Here is a 19,109-nt window from a genome sequence, read left to right as displayed (position 1 = left end):
TCAAACTATTGTATAAAGACTGTCAAAAATACTTTCATAAAAAAAAAGAACATGCAAAATTCTCAAAAATTGTGTTAAAATAAAATAATAATAATTACTATTATTATTAGATGCAGCTAATCATTGCTATATTGGCGCAGATTAGCGTTTTTGTTAATGATAATTGCATAGCAAACGTATGATTTCGTAAATTCGATACACGGGTTGGTTGCACCAAAAATGCGATTTTTTTCAAATGACACATTTAATTAATTATTAGTAAGTATCAATTCAGCATTTATATCTACTTTTATATTAAATATAATATGCAAATACTCTTTGTATTTTCTGATATATTTTTCCGTTATATATTTATAATATTAGTATTGTTTATATATTGTTAATTTTATATATTTTGGGCTTTCTTTTCATAGACTCATGACTATTATATTTAGATTGACGTAACGTTTAAATTGTTGTGTTATGCATCACTAAAGAGGATTTTTAAAAAGTGGATGGTCTGATTAATGAAATTATTATATTATTTTGAAACGTCTGGTTAATGTAATTATTATTTATTTAGTTTTTAATTGAGTATAGCGTTCATTCTTAAATCTATTGCTTGGCTCTGGCATTGGTATTTTGGTACAATTTTTGTTCTAAAAGAAAAAATTAATTTTATCGATTTGTTACATTTACAATTGATTTATATAAAGATATATAATTGCACAAAGTATTTTATGGGATAAAGAGCATCGAAAATTATGTCATATTGATCGCACAACACGAAAGACTATGTTATTTTGCGACAATGTGATTATGTCACAAAAAAATAGACTAAAATATTTTCTAGAAAAATTCTGTAGAAATAACTCAGATATGCGTAAGTCTATAGATTCGTATATTTGTTCCTTTCGAATCGTATTTTGATTTGTTTTTTTCCATTTTTTGATCTTCTCTTTATACATTTTATTTTACTTAAAATATCGTTTCTATTTCAGACAAAAGGTAATACATTATTTATATAATTGGCTGTTACAAGAATGGTATTTTAAATTTTAATCTTACACATTTCAAGCTCGAGCAGGCAAACATTGATAAAAATCGACACTAGTAAAGCTATAAGTTGCAATAATAAATAATATCAGGATATAATTTCTGTTATTATGTAATTATGTAAATATCAGCGTACACAAATAATATCAGCGTATAGTTTCTGTTATTATATAAATATATAAATTATATAAGAGATATGCTTTTAATATTTAAATACTTTTTCATGTTACTCAAGTCTTCTTGAAAAATTTAAAATAACAGTTTTTTTAGAGTGATAAAATTTTTACGTTATGGAGATAGAAACTAAAGTTAATTCTTTAGTGTAACATCTTTTTTTTAGATTTTTTAAGAGGAGATATTACATTCAATGTTATGTATTCGATATTAACATTCACGAAAAAAAGTCTTTCATACTCGACGATGACGCAATACTATTACTTGTCAGAGGAAGAGAGCAACACGTACTCTTGTCTGAAATCAATCATCAATACAATGGAGACGATACCAAAACGACGAAGACGATATTGGAAAACGAGAAGATAAAATATATATAATCTATATTATCACAATAATCAAAATTATAATAAATACAAGAAATTACTTTTAGTGGATTTTATGGTATTATATTAAAATTATCCGGAAATATAAATAGAAGATTATATATAAAATAAGTTATCAGTTTTGAAGAAATAATCTTCTTGTATTATAAATGGGGATAACAGAAATAATGACAATTTCTTTAACATTAACAAATTATCTTTGCTAGTTTTATACTCTCTTATTTTTATTTTTTTTTTTTGTTTAGTTGTTTTTGAATATTTTTAATAGAAACAAGAAACATACATAAATAGCAATCAAATAATACGCAGTATTAGCGGAACAGAATGGAAATGTTGCTTACAAGCAATACAAGTATTTTTTATTTAAATTTTGTTTTTTAATGGCAGTTTTTTGGTATATACTTTTCATTGCTATTCCATGGAATAAATTACTACTTTGTTTAAACTAATCGTAGAACCGTGATTATTTTATATTATATTATTTTTTAAAGACGCCTCTTTTTTTTATTAATATTGTATTGTAATGTAATTATGTCGTATCAGTTTCATAATTTAATTTTGATATCTGTAATCTAAATTTTGGTATATTTATATTAATTATTACAATACATATATAAATTAATACAAATTATAATAATAATTAAAATATATATATATAAATTAAGAAAATAAGAAAATTGAATAAAATGTAGTTTCGAAAAATTTATTTAACAAGATACATATTAATAAAAAATTCTATTATTATTATTATTTAATATTCTAAATTAATTAAATTTAATATTGTTTGAAACTATAATCTAATAATTATACATATATTTAACAAACTGTGAGACATTCTTTCTTTATAAAATTCATTTATTCTAACGTTCGCATTGTCGTAACATTTTAAGTTTTTGTTAATTTATATTTTGAAAAATAAATTTTAAACAAGCCATTAATTTATCATAATGCATTACAAACTGTTCTTTGCAAGTAGTAGAAGCAATTATTGTGATTAACTTGTTCGAGCAAAAGTTTACTTTTCTTTTCAACTAATTCATGAAATTTAGTAGTCAATATTAATTCGAATTAAACCGTTATGGCATTCAGATAAGATGTCAGAATATTTTTCGCACAATTCTCCATTAAAGTTTGCTATAGCAGTACCAGCATGAGTTTGCAAACTCTGGGATTGGCATTAGGTATAATCTAATACCATCAATAATTAAAGGATAATTTTATCGCAAAATTCTTTTTAAATATAGGCAAAAAATCTGTAGATATGTGTCTTACTATATTGCAGGCATCTGAGACACGAGACTGTGGATTTTGCAAATATTGTATGACATCTTTCATTATTTGTGATAAAAGACATTTGTTTATGACACTTTTCTTCAGTAGCTGAAATAACCATAAGTACGCATACTTTCAATCACTATTATTTGACATGATAGAGATGTTTTGCATGATCTGTGATAGCATTGTTTTTCTTCTTAAACCACTAGAAATTTTAGTAACTTTGACAGCATCAACTATAGGGAAAGTTGATGCAAAATATATCGCATCTTTAGCATCACTGAAGATAATGACTGATTTAAATGAGACTAAAAAGTGGAGTTTTTTTGACAAAATCAAGGAAAATAATGATAGTAATAATGTAGTTGCTGAAAATGCATCATTATTTTCCTTGATTTTGTCAAAAAAACTCCACTTCTTAGTCTCATTTAAATCAGTCATTATCTTCAGTGATGCTAAAGATGCGATATATTTTGCATCAACTTTCCCTATAGTTGATGCTGTCAAAGTTACTAAAATTTCTAGTGCTAATTGTCTTCGATTGTCAGGCATTTTTTTATTGAAAAAATACATTCGTGCACATTTGCATAATATTATCCAATTGTTCTTTGAGGAATTTTGGTGTATTTTTTCAGCAAGACATAACACTTTTAAAAAAGTATCATCAGTGTTATATAGTATCTGTCTGTTCATTTTGAACTAATGATAAAATTTGTTCCTTCAATTAACCTTGCGGCTCTGGTAGGATCTTAGGATAGAAATCCATGAATTCTCAGGTAAACAGTTGACGCAACAATATTGCGGCCGTAAATCGCATTTCTTCAGCAAGTGTGCCATTATAAATAATAATTAAAAAAAAATATTATCTTGCTTTTCACTGGATGGTAAGTGTACTTCTTTGCCTGTGGGTATTGTGGGTATTGTACCTGTGCTGGGAAATATAGATTTAAAAGTTTTTGAAACTGATTGAAGTCTATCGTCATTGTCGCCGAACGAAATAAGTAATCGAATTTATCATTACATTATCCTAGTTATTCTTTAGTTTTATAATTTACTTCTTAGATCTTTCTCAATTAATATTTAACAAACGTATTTTTATTTTTTTACAGTACTATAACTATTTATTTATATAGTGTTCAAAGAGAGAGAGAGAGAGAGAGAGAGAGAGAGAGAGAAACATATTTTTTATGTACATCTTAGCAATCTGTATAGTTTTAAAAAGTTTCATTATAATACTATATAGTTCTATTACAGATTATAAAAGAGAAGAAGCGTGTGACTGGTGCTGCTCTAGTAACTTACTTTAGTGAAAATTATAAAAAAGAGAAAGATATGTATTTTTTGGTAAATGGTAACAACATAGCGCAGCGTAATGCCTATCGTTAAGTATTACATACATATGTATGTGTTATTAAAGTTTAATTATATGTAATGATTGCTCGTTTATAAGTCGTTGTAAATCCAAGTAATTACAAAAAGAAAGTTAGCAAAGTCCAAGAGATTATGTATGTTCGGAGTCCTAATTAATGTAAGTTCGTTTAACCATGGATAATAGCTGATTACGTATTATGTTGAACACATATTAAACGAAACATTACACATCATCTCTTGCAAAAGTATGCTCGTTTTTAGTATAAATCGAAAGTAATGTATACGGAAATTTTATCACGAGTTTACATTAACGAGTCATGATTGTAAATGATATGCAAATATATGAACTTTCAATACGAAATTAAAAATCTTATTCTATATTTATTATTAAAATTATCTTTTAGATCAAAAACTAAAGAAAAATAATGAACTAACGATTTAATTAAACAACGAGAAAACGCAATTTGACATATTTATAAAGCTTAAAATACTTTTAATTATTTGTAGTCCTAAAATTATTGCAATATATATTACAATCGAGAATTTATACAAAAAAAATTAAAATTTTAATCAACTATTTATATCAGACACAATACAATAATATTGTTGTCTCATCTCCTAAAGAAATTATACATGACCATTTATTATTATCTAGAAATGATAGGCTTTTTATTGATAATAAAATATAAAAAATTATTTTTATTTTATATTAATACTTTAGACATTTCTGATTATAATTTTTATATATTAAAACTTTCTAATATAGAATATGTGTGATCGCGTAGTTTCTACATGTTACGTCAAAGAACGCGGGTTGTCTGACAAAAAATGATTATCCTTACGAAACTTAGTGTTCCTTTCAGAATTTGTTACAAAGGTCCTGAATCACCCTGCAGAGAAAGACTAATTTTTTAATATTATATTATTGAAACCAAGTTTTATCTAATTAAAACCTTTATAACTGATAATATAACAACAAATATTTAAATAACATATTTTAATTGTATAATAATAAGTAAATTAATAAAATTATATAACAGAATTATTTATTATATAATAAAATTATTTTGTGTAATAATTTAAAAAAATTAGTTTTTAATTATAAAATACATATATCAAATTTCAATTATATAAAAATTATAACAAACAAATCTAAAGTATCGATATAAAATAAAAATAGTTCCTGTATTTTATTATCAATAATAAAATACATAAATAAAATTTATTTGTGTATTTTATTTCATGATTTTTTCAAAGTATGTACGATAAATGTCTATAATAGCTACTGCAGCAAAATCAATTTTTTTAATACCAATCAACAAAACTACTATAGAAATGGAATGTAGAAATTCTTTTAGGGAGGAGCAATGCTTCAATAACAAGTTATAGTCATAATTATTCGTTCGTAGTTTTATATTTTGCATGGAATAATATAATTATGGACCAGGGAATATTATATACACACACACCTTGAACCAACAAAATGTTTACTATTTACTATCAAATGTAGTAAAATTTACTAAATATTCAATTAAAAACTACAACTTAATACATTTAGTAACTATTACCAATCAAATTTTTTAGTGTATAAAGAAAAATATTGTTCTGGAATGTCAGAATATCAATTTAAACTTTATTATGGATCTGGCTAAAATTTGTTATATTGCGCCTAATATAACACAATATCTGATTAAACATTGTCTTTCAAAGGTTTATACCTAAGGGTCGCTTTCATTACGTAGATGTAACGATTCAATGAAATACGATTATTAAAAGATATCGGGTTACATAAAAACATTAATTATACCTTTATTTTTAAAAACAAAAACAAATTTGGCAAGATAAAACGCCAGCGGAGAAGCAAGCAAAATCTTTCAGATCGGATACTATAAAAAACAGATCAAACCTCTGAATTGTGATGATTCCTTTGAGTGGTGTACAGATGAAAAACTATACATCAAGGTAATCAAAATAATTTTTTTCATCCAACCTAATAAAGATAATAAATTGGGACTAGAATTATACAAATCTACATGAAATGATAAGCGATGAAGAACATTACATTTAACACATTCGGAATAGAGTCAGAACAATATCGTCGCGATAACGAGTAATAACAAATGTGTTGATATAATACATGTAAAAATTTGCATTTTCAATATAAATAATAGTATATAATAAGTTCCGTTTGGATATTCACGCTAAAGGATTTACCTTTCTCAGAGACACGTGTCGGTTTTTGTGGAAAATAGAATAAAAAAATATATAAAAAATCCTTTCTGCACTATTTCAATTTTGTTAGCTTGTAGCATGTATGAATATTTAAAAATATATTTAAAGACTGTAGATTCTATTATTTTATTCTTAATTTAATAAGAAATTAGGAAGTTTTGCATATGTTTTTCCCAGATTATTTTATGAATAATTGTCGTTCTTTCTGATTGTACAATTTTAATTTTATAATTTTAGATTCTTTACAAATAATACTGATATATTGCGAAAGCAAACGGAAAATAATCTTCAATTTTAATAGTACAATTATATTTTACATCTTCTCAATTTATCGGATGCCCGGATATAATTTTCAGCTGATTTCATAAACGACACATGTTCTTCTCATTCGAAAAAGAATGACAAGGAAGAGGAACAGTATACGAGAACTTGCACAAGGAAGAACTTGAAAACCGAGTTCATCATCATTCACATCATAAACAGCAAATAACACATACTTTCCATAAAGAAACATATTGTTTTGTACGCGCACAAAAACTAACAAATAAAAAGAAATAAATAGAATATAAATAAATATTATTTATATAAGAAAATTCAGAAATTACATTTATTAAAATTTTGTATGTAAATGTTGATACAACTGAAATAATTTACATATTCAAATTATTTCTTTACTTATCAGTCGTAGCATCAACATCAACAAGTTTTACGTATATAATAATTATCGTTACAAATTGAAAATAAAAAAATTCGATAGATATACATGTATATATATATATATATATATATATATATATATATATATATATATATATAGTATATTAAATCCGCATTTTAAAAAAATTTATACTCTAGCATCAAAATTGTGCTATACATATATGTATCTATAAAAAATTGAAACTAACACTCTTCTTTTATAATTTAATTATGAAAATAATAAATTTGTAGATGTTTTGTATTTATAAAATTTAATACATTATAATTTTTTTATTAATATGCACTCAACAAAAAAACATTTCGAGTTACATAACAAATTATTTTTTATACAGTAGAAAAGCATATCTTATCTATAAATCAAACAAATACTGTGTGTTTATGTGTGATAATGTTATTTCTATAATATTATTATACGAAAAAGAAGAAAAATAAAACAATCGCGAACGACTTTTTAATTGCATAGGAACGACCGATGATAACAACGTAGCGCAGCGTAAAGCTTAATGTTTAAGCATTACGTGACATTACGAAAGTTTATACATATATGTAGTGACCGCGGTCGCTTATAAATTGTTTGTTGAAATAGAAATAATATTAATGACATTATCAAAAGTAGTATGCAACATACTCTCAAACAATATTCCGTATTAGGAATTTCTTCTGTAGGGTCAAAGTTTTCCAGTTTTTTGTGTTGAAGCTTACACTCGTTTATCACAGGAGATAAATTTTTTTCTGTGTCATGAGAGTCTCTCGATTTACTGTAATTTTCTTTCTTTTCGCTTGTAGAAACAAAATTGTCTTTGTGAATTTTCCTGGATGTTAGTTCCATACAAATTTCTTGCGAAGATTGAGGTTGTAAGTTGAGGTCAGATATTGATTTAGCTGGCGAACGGATTACAGTAGCATCTGATCATTCCGATGTGGATGATTTAGTTGTAGACGGTTCAGGAGTAGTCACGTCTGATAGGATTTTAACTGGAGAATTTGCGGCAGCTTCTAGGCATGATACATAGCTTAAAACTTCCTCGGCCCTATTTTTTAAAACAAAATAAGCTTGCTTAAGGATATGTAGTATCTTATCTTTTTTAGTTAATCGCACGTGTCAGTCTTTGAATCGTTGCGTTATGTAAAACAAAGACAGGATTCATATTTTTCAATCGCTATTAAAAATATTTCTAAATTTTATTGTTAATGATAATAATAAATGCAAATACAATTATTTATTTAAAATTTGATTTTTGCATTCTTATCTCAAATAATTCAACGTAAGATAAAAATTGTTTTAATTGCAAAAATATGTTTAATCAAAAACTATAATTTTAATTTATGCTAAAAATAATTCGTGCAGTATACAATGTCATTCTAAACAATTCTTCAAATTTCCGAATTATTAAAAAATGTGAAGGCAAGCAAAATTTTGTTCATGGAAACACTAAATTTTAATATTTATATATTATATTATGCGATATTAAGTTTGAAATAATTCTAATTTATGAATTTAATATCCATACAAATCTCGCAGACTTGTTAAGAACTGCTCAAACATGTTCCTTAGAAAAAGTTCCTTCTGTTCCATTGGTAATAATCCGTGAGTAGCTATTTTTCTCAAAGGATTAGGTTGCTCTTCCGTGATATGATTGAGAGGTTTACTAAACTTTCTGCGAAAAGAAAACTGATAAATTAATAACAAGTAACACTGATATACATTATAGTTTTCAAGAAACTCTTAATCGATGAATTTATTTGATATTTCTTTAATCTTGAATATAATAATAAATGAATATAATAAAAACATTAAAAAACCAATTCAAAACAATGCAATAAACGTAAGAATATGTTTACAAATTCTAACTTTTAATTATATAAGAAAATGATACGCGCATATGCAGTACTACTTTAAACAATGCTCAATAATAATTCACATAAAGACAGGAAAGTTAAAGGTATAAAGAAATATGTATAAAATCATATAGTATACATATATTGTTAAATTTGTAAAGTAATTCTAATCCTAGAATTTAATATGTAGTTATATTTTTAAACTCCTTTTCTTTTAAAGATTTGACTTGAATATGTTTTCGAAGAAGAATGTGGCAGTCCAGGATTTACAATGGTGAATTTATAAAGTTTCCTGCGTTGAAAATTGATAAATTAATAACCTAGCAAGTTACACGAATATATGCTTATATTTTACTATGTCCATATCTGTTCTGTCCATCGGACAGCATTCGAAAAACTCTCAGAGGATGTTTGTTCTGCGAATTTATTCGATATTTGTTTATCTTATAAATGATTAATAAAAGCTTTAGAGAAATATCTTGCAAATTCAAATGTTAGTGAAACAAATGAAAATATAAATGTGTTAAAACAAGCCAGAACAAAGCAATAAATAAAATTTTTGATTATTGGCAAGTTATAATTTTTAATTACACAAAAAAATGCATGCATATACACTATTATTTCTAAACAATGCTTAATAATACACATAATTAAAGAACAAGCAGGTTAGATTTTGTGTCTAAAAATTTAAATATCGTACTAATGCGATATTAAAAGTTGAAGTACTTCCAATTAAAGAATTTAATACCTATCGAAGTTTATCCCTTTTGATGACTGGTTGATTGCCTCTAAAAGAACATGTTCTGGTTCTGGTTCTGGTGTCAAAGTAAACATTTTCTCCTCTTTTATGCCGTGAGATAATAATTTTTTAGACTTAGAATTATCAATAGTAAAAGGCACGGACTGCTTTACTACAATATCGGATTTAGAAAGCTCTCTGTAAAAACAAAATCAATCTGTTTATAACAAATTACACGGACACACTCTTATATTTTATTACGTCTATATCTGTTCTGCAAATTGATACACCCATTTGAGAAACTTTCTTACTATGCATTTATTTGATACTTGATCAGTCTTACAAATAAATAATGAAAGGTTTAGAGAAAAAACTTACAAATTTAGGTATCAGTGAAACAAATATATATTCGCGTTAAAATAAACCATAACAAAGAAATAAACGCAAAAATATGTCATATCTCAAATAATAACTTTTAACCCTTATTTTATATTATTTTAGTACTTTTTAATAAACAGAACAGGTAGTTAGTATATTTTCGATGCGTTTGTTATGATTAAGATATAAAAGTCTTATAAAAAATCTGAAAATTTTATATACCTTCTTTGATCTTTCTAAATAAAGACTATATTAAAAAATAATTTAAATCTATTATTTTGCAACCATTTGTTTTCGAGAAATTGACGCAGTTAGAAAAAAAGCATGCATAAAAATGATCCACTAGTACGAAATAAAGGTTTATTATATATATAAAAAAATGATATGCGTACACACACTTCTTACTCTAAACAATTCTAAATAATTCACACAAATTAAAAGATAAATAAAATTTTGTATATAGAAATGTGTATTAAATATTATAATGTGCACTATGCAATATTGGATTGCAAATAATTCTAATCTAAGAATTTTATACCTAATGTATTCTCTTGGACAAGAAGTAATCTGTTCGGCGATTGTCTCCGAAGGAGAATGTCGCAATTCAGGATCCACAGTAGAAGTTTTCGGTTTATTCATATTACAGGAGTGCTCCTGAAATCAGAAAAGTATACTTGTTTATCTTTTGACTTGCATCTTGTCTTCTCAAATTTGATCCTGATTTTAAAAAATTAAAGAACAATTAATTAATATTACTTATAACTTGATATCTTATTTTCTTGAAATAATCACACACATTTTTGTTTCGATCATTGCATTTACATTACATAATGAAAGCGCCATGTTCAAATACTTTAGTGTTTATTAAAATACATCTATATTTTATTGTCGATTCAAACAATAAATATATATAAAAATATTATTATTAGTATTAATAAATGTTCTATTTTGCATTGAAATTTGTGTAGAGATTGTCTTAATTGTCTCATGATATTTTCACTTGAAATTTGAAATTACAATTAAATTATATGAAAAAATAATATGTACAAATATAGTGTTATTTTAAATAATTCTTAATTATTTATGCAAATTATTATAAAATATATACCCATTATAATATTAACAAACAAAATTTTGTAAATAAAGATATTAAATTGCCGTGTACAAGCACACATACCACACACACAAACACACACACACACACACACACATATACACAATATATATGTTATATACGATATTATTATAATCTCATAGCTCATAATTATAATCAAAAGATTCGTCAAATACGATCAAAAGATATAATCAAAATATATTAAGATAATTTTTAGTCAAAGAATACAATATTTAACATAAATGTTCTGATTCAATAAAATCTGCCCGCTGTAATGACTGCTTAAGTGAACAATTCTAATACTCCGAAACTCTTGAAGAGGAAATTTGCTGCAGGTTGAATGGTGATGATGATTTTTCAAAAATCGAAAAAGTAAAAGGGATTTCGAAAAATATGACATTTTCGAAAAATCTGATGATGAAGTTTTAAAAACTATAAAACTCTTTTATATCTCTTACCGTTTTGACGGTATTTGCTCAGAAATATAAAAACCGATTTTTCTTAAGAGAATGTTTCATTCTTTTAACGGCCGAAAAAGCACGTATAAAAAAATACGTCTCTCCTATTTTAACCTAAACTATAACATTCAAAACGCATTAAAATCGGAGGGGATATTTCCATATCTTTCCTTGTCAGTTGATGCGTTATGACAACTTTGACTTCTCAAATCTCAGCAATAAAAAATGTGCTGAATTTGAAAATCTTAGATAATTAATGTCTCATTTAAACTATTATTTAGCTTTAAATTTAAGTCCAAATTCAAAGGTGAAAAACATGCGATTTTTGGGATGACTTTTTGCAGATTGAATGAAAAAAATAATTCTGATTACCTTGCTAAATAGTTCTTCATCTGAAGACCAATCAAAAGAATTATCAGAATTCACAGCTTTGCTCTGTTTTTCTATAGTATCCGATCTGAAAGATTTTGCTCGCCTCTCCGCTTGCGCTTCATCTTGCTGAATTAGTTCCTGTTTTTAAAAATAGAGAGATAATTAATTAATGTTTCATGTAATGATATCTTTTCTAAAAATCGTATTTCAGTCCTTGAATCTTTGCATTCACATAATGATCGCACAATTTAAATATATTTTACTGTTTATTATAATATACCTGTAGTCGTTTTTTAAGGATGGTCGAAGGATTGGAAAGCGAGGATAAATTTATTTGTTCTCAACATTCAGTTATATTGTATTTTGCACACAAAAGAAAATTCTGACCAGTTCCTTGGAGACTCCAAGAATGATAGATAAATTCGGCGAAATAGAGGCTCTTCGTAACGCTCGACTTATATACGGATTTATGTTGCAAAAGCTTGGCTGTTCCAAATATTGAGCCAATCATCTATTGATTAAAAGGATTACCGCGATTTGTCATCAGCGTGTTGGTGGGAGTTGATTTTCGTACATTACGCTTTTGACTTTCCAGGCGACTTCGAGAGAGCTTCGCCGTCAAAGCAAATACGCGACTGTTACAATCGCTTCGCCTTTTATACTAAAGATAAATAGTAGTCGCACGACTACATATCTATATTTTATTGTCGAATTTAACAATAAATACAAATATTATTATAATTAATGTTAATAAATATTCTATTTTACATTTCTGATTTAAACAATGAAATTTTGTGTACAGATGATTCTAATTGTTATAATGTCTTTACTTGAAATTATATTTTTCAATTGTATGCAAAGATAATAAAAAAAGATAAATATAGTATTATTCTAAATAATTTTGAATTATTTATATTAATTATTAAAAAATATAATAAATATTTAGAATAACGCAGCTAGCTCCGATCGCATGGACCTTGACATATGTTGTCAAGGTCAAGATCCTAAGTAACATCCAAAAGGTTTTAGCCGTCGCTCGTTGTTTATTTACGATATTAAGCTGATAATTATAATCACTAGGTATTTCATATTGAATTAATATTTTTAGTCAAAGAATATAATATTTAATATAAGTTCTCCGATTCAGTAAAATCTGCCCGTGTAGTGACTGTTTAACTTGAAAAGTCCTAATTCTTCCAAAATTTTTAAAGAGAAAATTTACAGATTGAATGAAAAAAGTAATTCTAATTACCTTGCTAGATAGTTCTTCATCTGAACACAAATCAAAAGAATCATCAGAATTCACAGCTTCGCTTTGTCTTTCCATAGTGTCTGATTTGAAAGATTTTGCTTGTTTCTTCGCTTGCGCTTTATCTTGCCAAGTTCGTCCCTGTTTTTTAAAATAAAGTGATAATTAATTGTTGTATCATGTAACTTGATATCTTTTTTAATAATCATATTTCGATCTTTAAATCGTTGCATCTACATATTTAATGATAACGCCATTTAAATATTTTACTGTTTATTAAAATACATTTATATTTTATTGTCGATTTTAACACTAAATACTTATACGTTATTATTATTAATATTAATAAATTTTCTATTTTACATTTCTGATTCAAACAATGAAACTTTGTGTACAATTAGTTCTAATTGTTATGATATGTTTATTTGAAATTATAATTTTTAATTGTATATAAAGTAATACAACAATAAAATTGTATATATCTTTTATATGAAAAAACAGTATTATTCTAAATAATTTTGAATTATTTATATTAATTATTAAAAAATATATACACGTAATAAAATTAACAAATAAAATTTTGTAAATAAAGATATTAAATTGCCGTGTATGTATATATATTTTAGTCAAAGAATATAATATTTAATATAAATTCTCCGATTCAGTAAAATCTGCCCGTGTAGTGACTGCTTAATTTGAAAAGTTCTAATTCTTCCAAAATTTTTAAAGAGAAAATTTGCAGATTGAATGAAAAAAGTAATTCTAATTACCTTGCTAGATAGTTCTTCATCTGAACACAAATCAAAAAAATCATCAGAATTCACAGCTTCGCTTTGTCTTTCCATAGTGTCCGATTTGAAAGATTTTGCTTGTTTCTTCGCTTGCGCTTTATCTTGCCAAGTTCGTCCCTGTTTTTTAAAATAAAGTGATAATTAATTATTGTATCATGTAACTTGATATCTTTTTTAATAATCATATTTCAATCTTTAAATCGTTGCATCTACATATTTAATGATAACGCCATTTAAATATTTTACTGTTTATTAAAATACATTTATATTTTATTGTCGATTTTAACACTAAATACTTATACGTTATTATTATTAATATTAATAAATTTTCTATTTTACATTTCTGATTCAAACAATGAAACTGTGTTATATATATATATATATATATATATATATACATACACGGCAATTTAATATCTTTATTTGCAAAATTTTATTTGTTAATTTTATTACGTATATATATTTTTTAATAATTAATATAAATAATTCAAAATTATTTAGAATAATTATCTCAATAACTTTTGATTATAATTATGAGCTTAATATCGTATAGTACATATACATATATTGTGTGTGCGTGCGTGTGTGTGTGTGTGTATATATATATACACACACACACACGCACACACACTATATACTATACGATATTAAGCTCATAATTATAATCAAAAGCTATTGAGATAATTTTAGTCAAAAAATACAATATTTAACATAAATGTTTTGAGTCAATAAAATATGTCCGCTGTAATAACTGCTTAACATGAACAATTCTAATTCTTCCAAAACTCTTATAGCGGAAAGAGTGACCCTAAAAGCAGGCTAAAAATTGCCTGTTTTTTCGCTCTTGAATTAGGACTTAAATATGATGATGCTAAATCAGTGGTTCTTAACCGATGTTCCGCGGAACACTAGTGTTTCGCGAACTTGTTATAAGTGTCCCGCGAAATTATGAAATGCTTCAGTGTACATACACTGCGCGACATTATATTTTATTTTTATGTAATCTATAACTTTTAATAAAAGATATGTTTATGCACATTTTTTTGTTGGTTTTATGATCTTAATGATTTTGATGTTCCGCAAATTTTCCTTCTAATCAAAAGTGTTCCGTGACTTTGAAGTGTCTGTGAAGTTGGCACATTTTATTAATTTTTAAAAAATAATGGCAATTCCAGTAGCACTTTTCATAGTTCTATAGCTCCTGATAAACATTTAAAAAAGTTCCGCATTTTTAATATCATAAATATCGAAAATAAAAAATGACGTGCTAACTTGACGTTCCAGCACGGCACATCCTCCTCTAAAGTACAAGAAAACATCGAAAATCAAGATGTTTATTAAGAGTTCTGGTTAGTTCTGTACCAATTCTATAATTATATATCATTTCAAGGCAAAATTCCAACAAATTTCCAAAAAATCAAAAATAAAGAATGACGCGCTAACTTCGCGAATTTAACACGAAACTCTTCTTTCTAAAGTACTAAAACGAATTAAAAATTCTTATTTTTCACAAGAGTTCCCGATAGTTCTAATTGAGAGTTGCATATATATATAATTTCAGGTCGATATTCCATCAATTAACTTTTAAACAATTTTTGTTTTAATTGTGTATTACGACATTTAGTAAAAATGTGTCGTGCTGATGATTTTCGGCAATTCTAACGATAGTTTTCGACAGTTCTGCAAGAGTTCTATGCATTAAAATCAGTTTTAAAAAGAGTTACCGTTATTATTTATTTTTTAATCAATTCGGAACACTGTTTAAAATTAAGAGACCTAAAGCTTAAGATTAAGCTATCTAGCCCTTCATAACTTTTTAACGGCTAGAACAAAAAAAATATTTTTTATAGCAAATAATTAGCAAATGATGAGCAAAAAATTTGTGTCCTATTAATTTTTTGTTTTTATTTATGTATGTGCAATTTTTTATAATGGCTAGATAGCTTAAGATTAAGCACAGACACGACTTTGAAAAGGTTAAGGACCACTGGTTTATACATTCGAAACGTCCGTCTACGAGCATATCTCTATGTATAAACATAAATAAATCAATAAATATTAGTTTATAAATAAATATATAGATGAACAAAAATTAAGTAAAAATTAATTACAATAAAATAAATGCGGCTACTCGTCGTTTTGTATGTAATGTTGTCTCTGTAATCTAACGTTCACAATCTAAAGTATACAAGAAACGTTTCCCACAAAACTTAACGATCGACTAACAGCGACTAACTTAGCATCGAAACCTGGTTCTAATGTCCAAAGTCTGTTCCTCCAAAGAAATCATGACGTCAAACAGAAAGAAAATTGACCTGAAAGGACATTTCCTTTTCAGAATAAAATTCTAAACGTAAAAGTCTAAGGCAGCTGTTGTACAATAATTTCAATGGCAATACAAATGCATAGATATTACTTTTTATTTTAGTATGAATTTTATTACACAAATGGTTATGAATGATAATAATTTATTACATAAATGTTTATTTTACAGTAATTATCTTTTTGTCCACCTATACATAAATAAACAAATATTATTTATGTATAAGTCTGAATGTATAAGAAATTTTCTGCGTATTAATATAAGTACATATAAATATTCTAAATATTTTTCTTTGTAAGAATGAAATAAGCTGTAAAAAAATAAGTTATAAAAAGACAGGCGCAAAAGCGTAATCCCCAAATTTCTAAAACTCAAATCGTAATTTCTCGTCAACAGTTGAGAAATGCATCGTCTCCAAATAACTTTGGTTATTTTTATACCAATACTACATTCTTGTCAAAGTTCGACAAAATTTGTCACCCAAAACGTATAAACTTCTTCAAAAAAGATGCTTGCTTTCATACGTTATGTTGACACCAGATTATGCGCGCATTCGCGATTTATTTATGATTCGTGAATAATATAGATAAAAGATTCGCCAAATTCAATAAGATTTATATTATTTACGAATACGCAAGGTTCGCGTTAGTATTATATCTTATCTTTTCTTTTTTTTTCGCGATTATTTAAGCGATCTCTGTTCTTTAGATGTCATCAGATATCGACGAGTGAAAGCAAAGTGTTCTTTTCGGCGCGGAACACGCTAATTCTCTTTGATATGACACAAATGAAAATACGGAAGGAAATAATCAGGCGGGAATGCCAGAAGCAGAAAAGTCAACCTCGAGCCATCTATGTTTCTCAAATATTTTTAACAAATCGTTAACTGTGTTAATTAATAATATTGATTAATAATACTGCAACGAATAAGAAGGAAAGCCTTGCATTATAAGTGTTTGATATTATAAATAAAAAAAAATTATTAGAAAATATAAATAGAAGATGAGATAAAGATTACAATTATAGTAATTCAACCAGGAAAGTCATGCTGTCGGTGCCCTCAAGTAATTTAATTTTTTATTTTTAGAGAACAATGTTATATTTATGTATATTTTTTTGTCTGAAAACACACCGGTTTTTTATATTTTTTAAGGGGTTAGACCACCTTGACACTTTCAAAAAATCTAATTTTTTTTTTTTGCTTAAAATATTCCTTATAGTCTTAAAAATGATATATATTAGACCCGACTTCGAAATCACAAAGGAAAATGATGTTTCGAGTGAGTATAGTGAAGCATAGTTTGGTGTCAATTATAGACATAGTAAGAATAAACCGAGCGTCTTTTCTTGTAAGTATTGAAGCTGAGATAGAAAAGGACAGAGAGAGTAGGTGGCATATACTTTTCTCTTTCTGACGAGGAAAAAATGGGGATAAGAAAGAGTGAGAAGAAAGCTGATGGCCATAGCATAGTGGCTGATTAATTTTCTTCTCACTCTTTCTTATTCCCACTCTTTTCTCGTTAGAAAAAGAAAGGTATACGACATCTACTGCTCGTTCTTTTCTACCTGAGCAGGTTTGGTGTCACGCTCGGTCTATTCTTACTATGTCTATGGTATCAATGGCTGCATTCAGCAGAGAAAGCAAATTCGCAAATCTACTATAAAACGTACCTCAAGGCGTTCTATATTCGTCGAATTGTTTCAACAAATCGATGATTGTGTTATGTACCATAATAATTTTATGAGAAATGTAAGGCAAAAAGACTTATGTATCAAATGTATCAAATGCAAAATCATAGAAAGTAATATTAAATGTAATTATTCTCATCATGTGTCATGCGCGATAATATTAAATCACATTATATGTATAATACCTATTATTTTACATAATTCTAAAAAAAAAGTCTTAATTTTATCGATTTACGGAAACTCAATTCGATATATAATAATTTATAAAGCTTAAAAAATGCTTTTTATTATTTATTGTTCTAAAATTATTGCAATATGTTACAATCGAGAATAAATATACCAAAAAAAAAATATAAATTTTAATCAACTATTATTATGTCAGACACAATACAATAATTTTAGCTATCTCGTGGAAGCAATTATGAACGCGTTGATTTTTTCTGATCTGACACGAATGGAAATATGGAAAATGATAATCAGTCAGGAATGCTAAAAGCAGAAATGTTAACTACTGTTACGATGGAGCACGCTGTTTTCGTTAATGCTGACCATAACGAACGCACGAACTCGCAAATTGAATGTACGGGTTAATTGCACTAAAAATGTAATTTTTTTCAGGTGACACATTTCTAAAATATATTGTCAATGATAACAATAAATGCAAATACTATTATTGATGTAATTTTTTATTATGTATTTCTACCTCAAGCAATTTTACATAATATAGAAATTGTTTTAATTGCAAAAATATATTTACTTAAATATTATAATTTTGAATCACTAAAGAAAATAATACGCGAATAAACAATGTTATTCTAAACAATTCTTAATAATTTACCCAAATTATTAAAAAATATAGCAAAATTTTTGTTCATGGAAACACTAAATTTTAATATCGTATACTATGATATTGAATTCAAAGTAATTCTAATCTAAGAATTTAATTCCCATCAAAGTCTGTCCAACT

At 26.2% G+C, this 19,109-nt stretch overlaps 1 protein-coding gene across 1 annotated transcript; it reads right to left on the bottom strand.

Moving 5' to 3' along the window:
• Positions 1-7,497: 7,497 nt before the first annotated feature.
• LOC140663810 (uncharacterized) lies at positions 7,498-16,339 on the bottom strand. The gene is made up of 8 exons (XM_072888292.1): positions 16,242-16,339; positions 14,110-14,247; positions 13,343-13,480; positions 12,091-12,228; positions 10,685-10,800; positions 9,778-9,966; positions 8,702-8,848; positions 7,498-8,221 (listed from the first exon to the last, which is right to left on the bottom strand). The coding sequence occupies exons 2-8, from the start codon at positions 14,182-14,184 to the stop codon at positions 8,101-8,103; spliced, it is 924 nt and encodes a 307-aa protein (XP_072744393.1). The 5' UTR covers positions 14,185-14,247; positions 16,242-16,339; the 3' UTR covers positions 7,498-8,100.
• Positions 16,340-19,109: the final 2,770 nt, after the last annotated feature.

Source organism: Anoplolepis gracilipes, chromosome 3 (genome assembly GCF_047496725.1).
Source record: "Anoplolepis gracilipes chromosome 3, ASM4749672v1, whole genome shotgun sequence".
NCBI classification, from domain to species: domain Eukaryota; kingdom Metazoa; phylum Arthropoda; class Insecta; order Hymenoptera; family Formicidae; genus Anoplolepis; species Anoplolepis gracilipes.
Note: the sequence above shows the minus strand (reverse complement) of the source record. Positions and strands in the feature narration are given on the sequence as shown.

What these genes read in the sequence shown, in the direction of transcription:
- LOC140663810 (XM_072888292.1), bottom strand. Translation starts at nt 14,184, where the DNA reads ATGGAAAGACAAAGCGAAGCTGTGAATTCTGATGATTTTTTTGATTTG. An exon ending in ATGAAGAACTATTTAGCAAG is followed by an intron (nt 10,801 to 12,090) that starts GTAATCAGAATT and finishes TTCTGATTTCAG; the next exon opens with GAGCACTCCTGTAATATGAA. An exon ending in AAAGGGATAAACTTCGATAG is followed by an intron (nt 8,849 to 9,777) that starts GTATTAAATTCT and finishes TTCTTTTCGCAG; the next exon opens with AAAGTTTAGTAAACCTCTCA.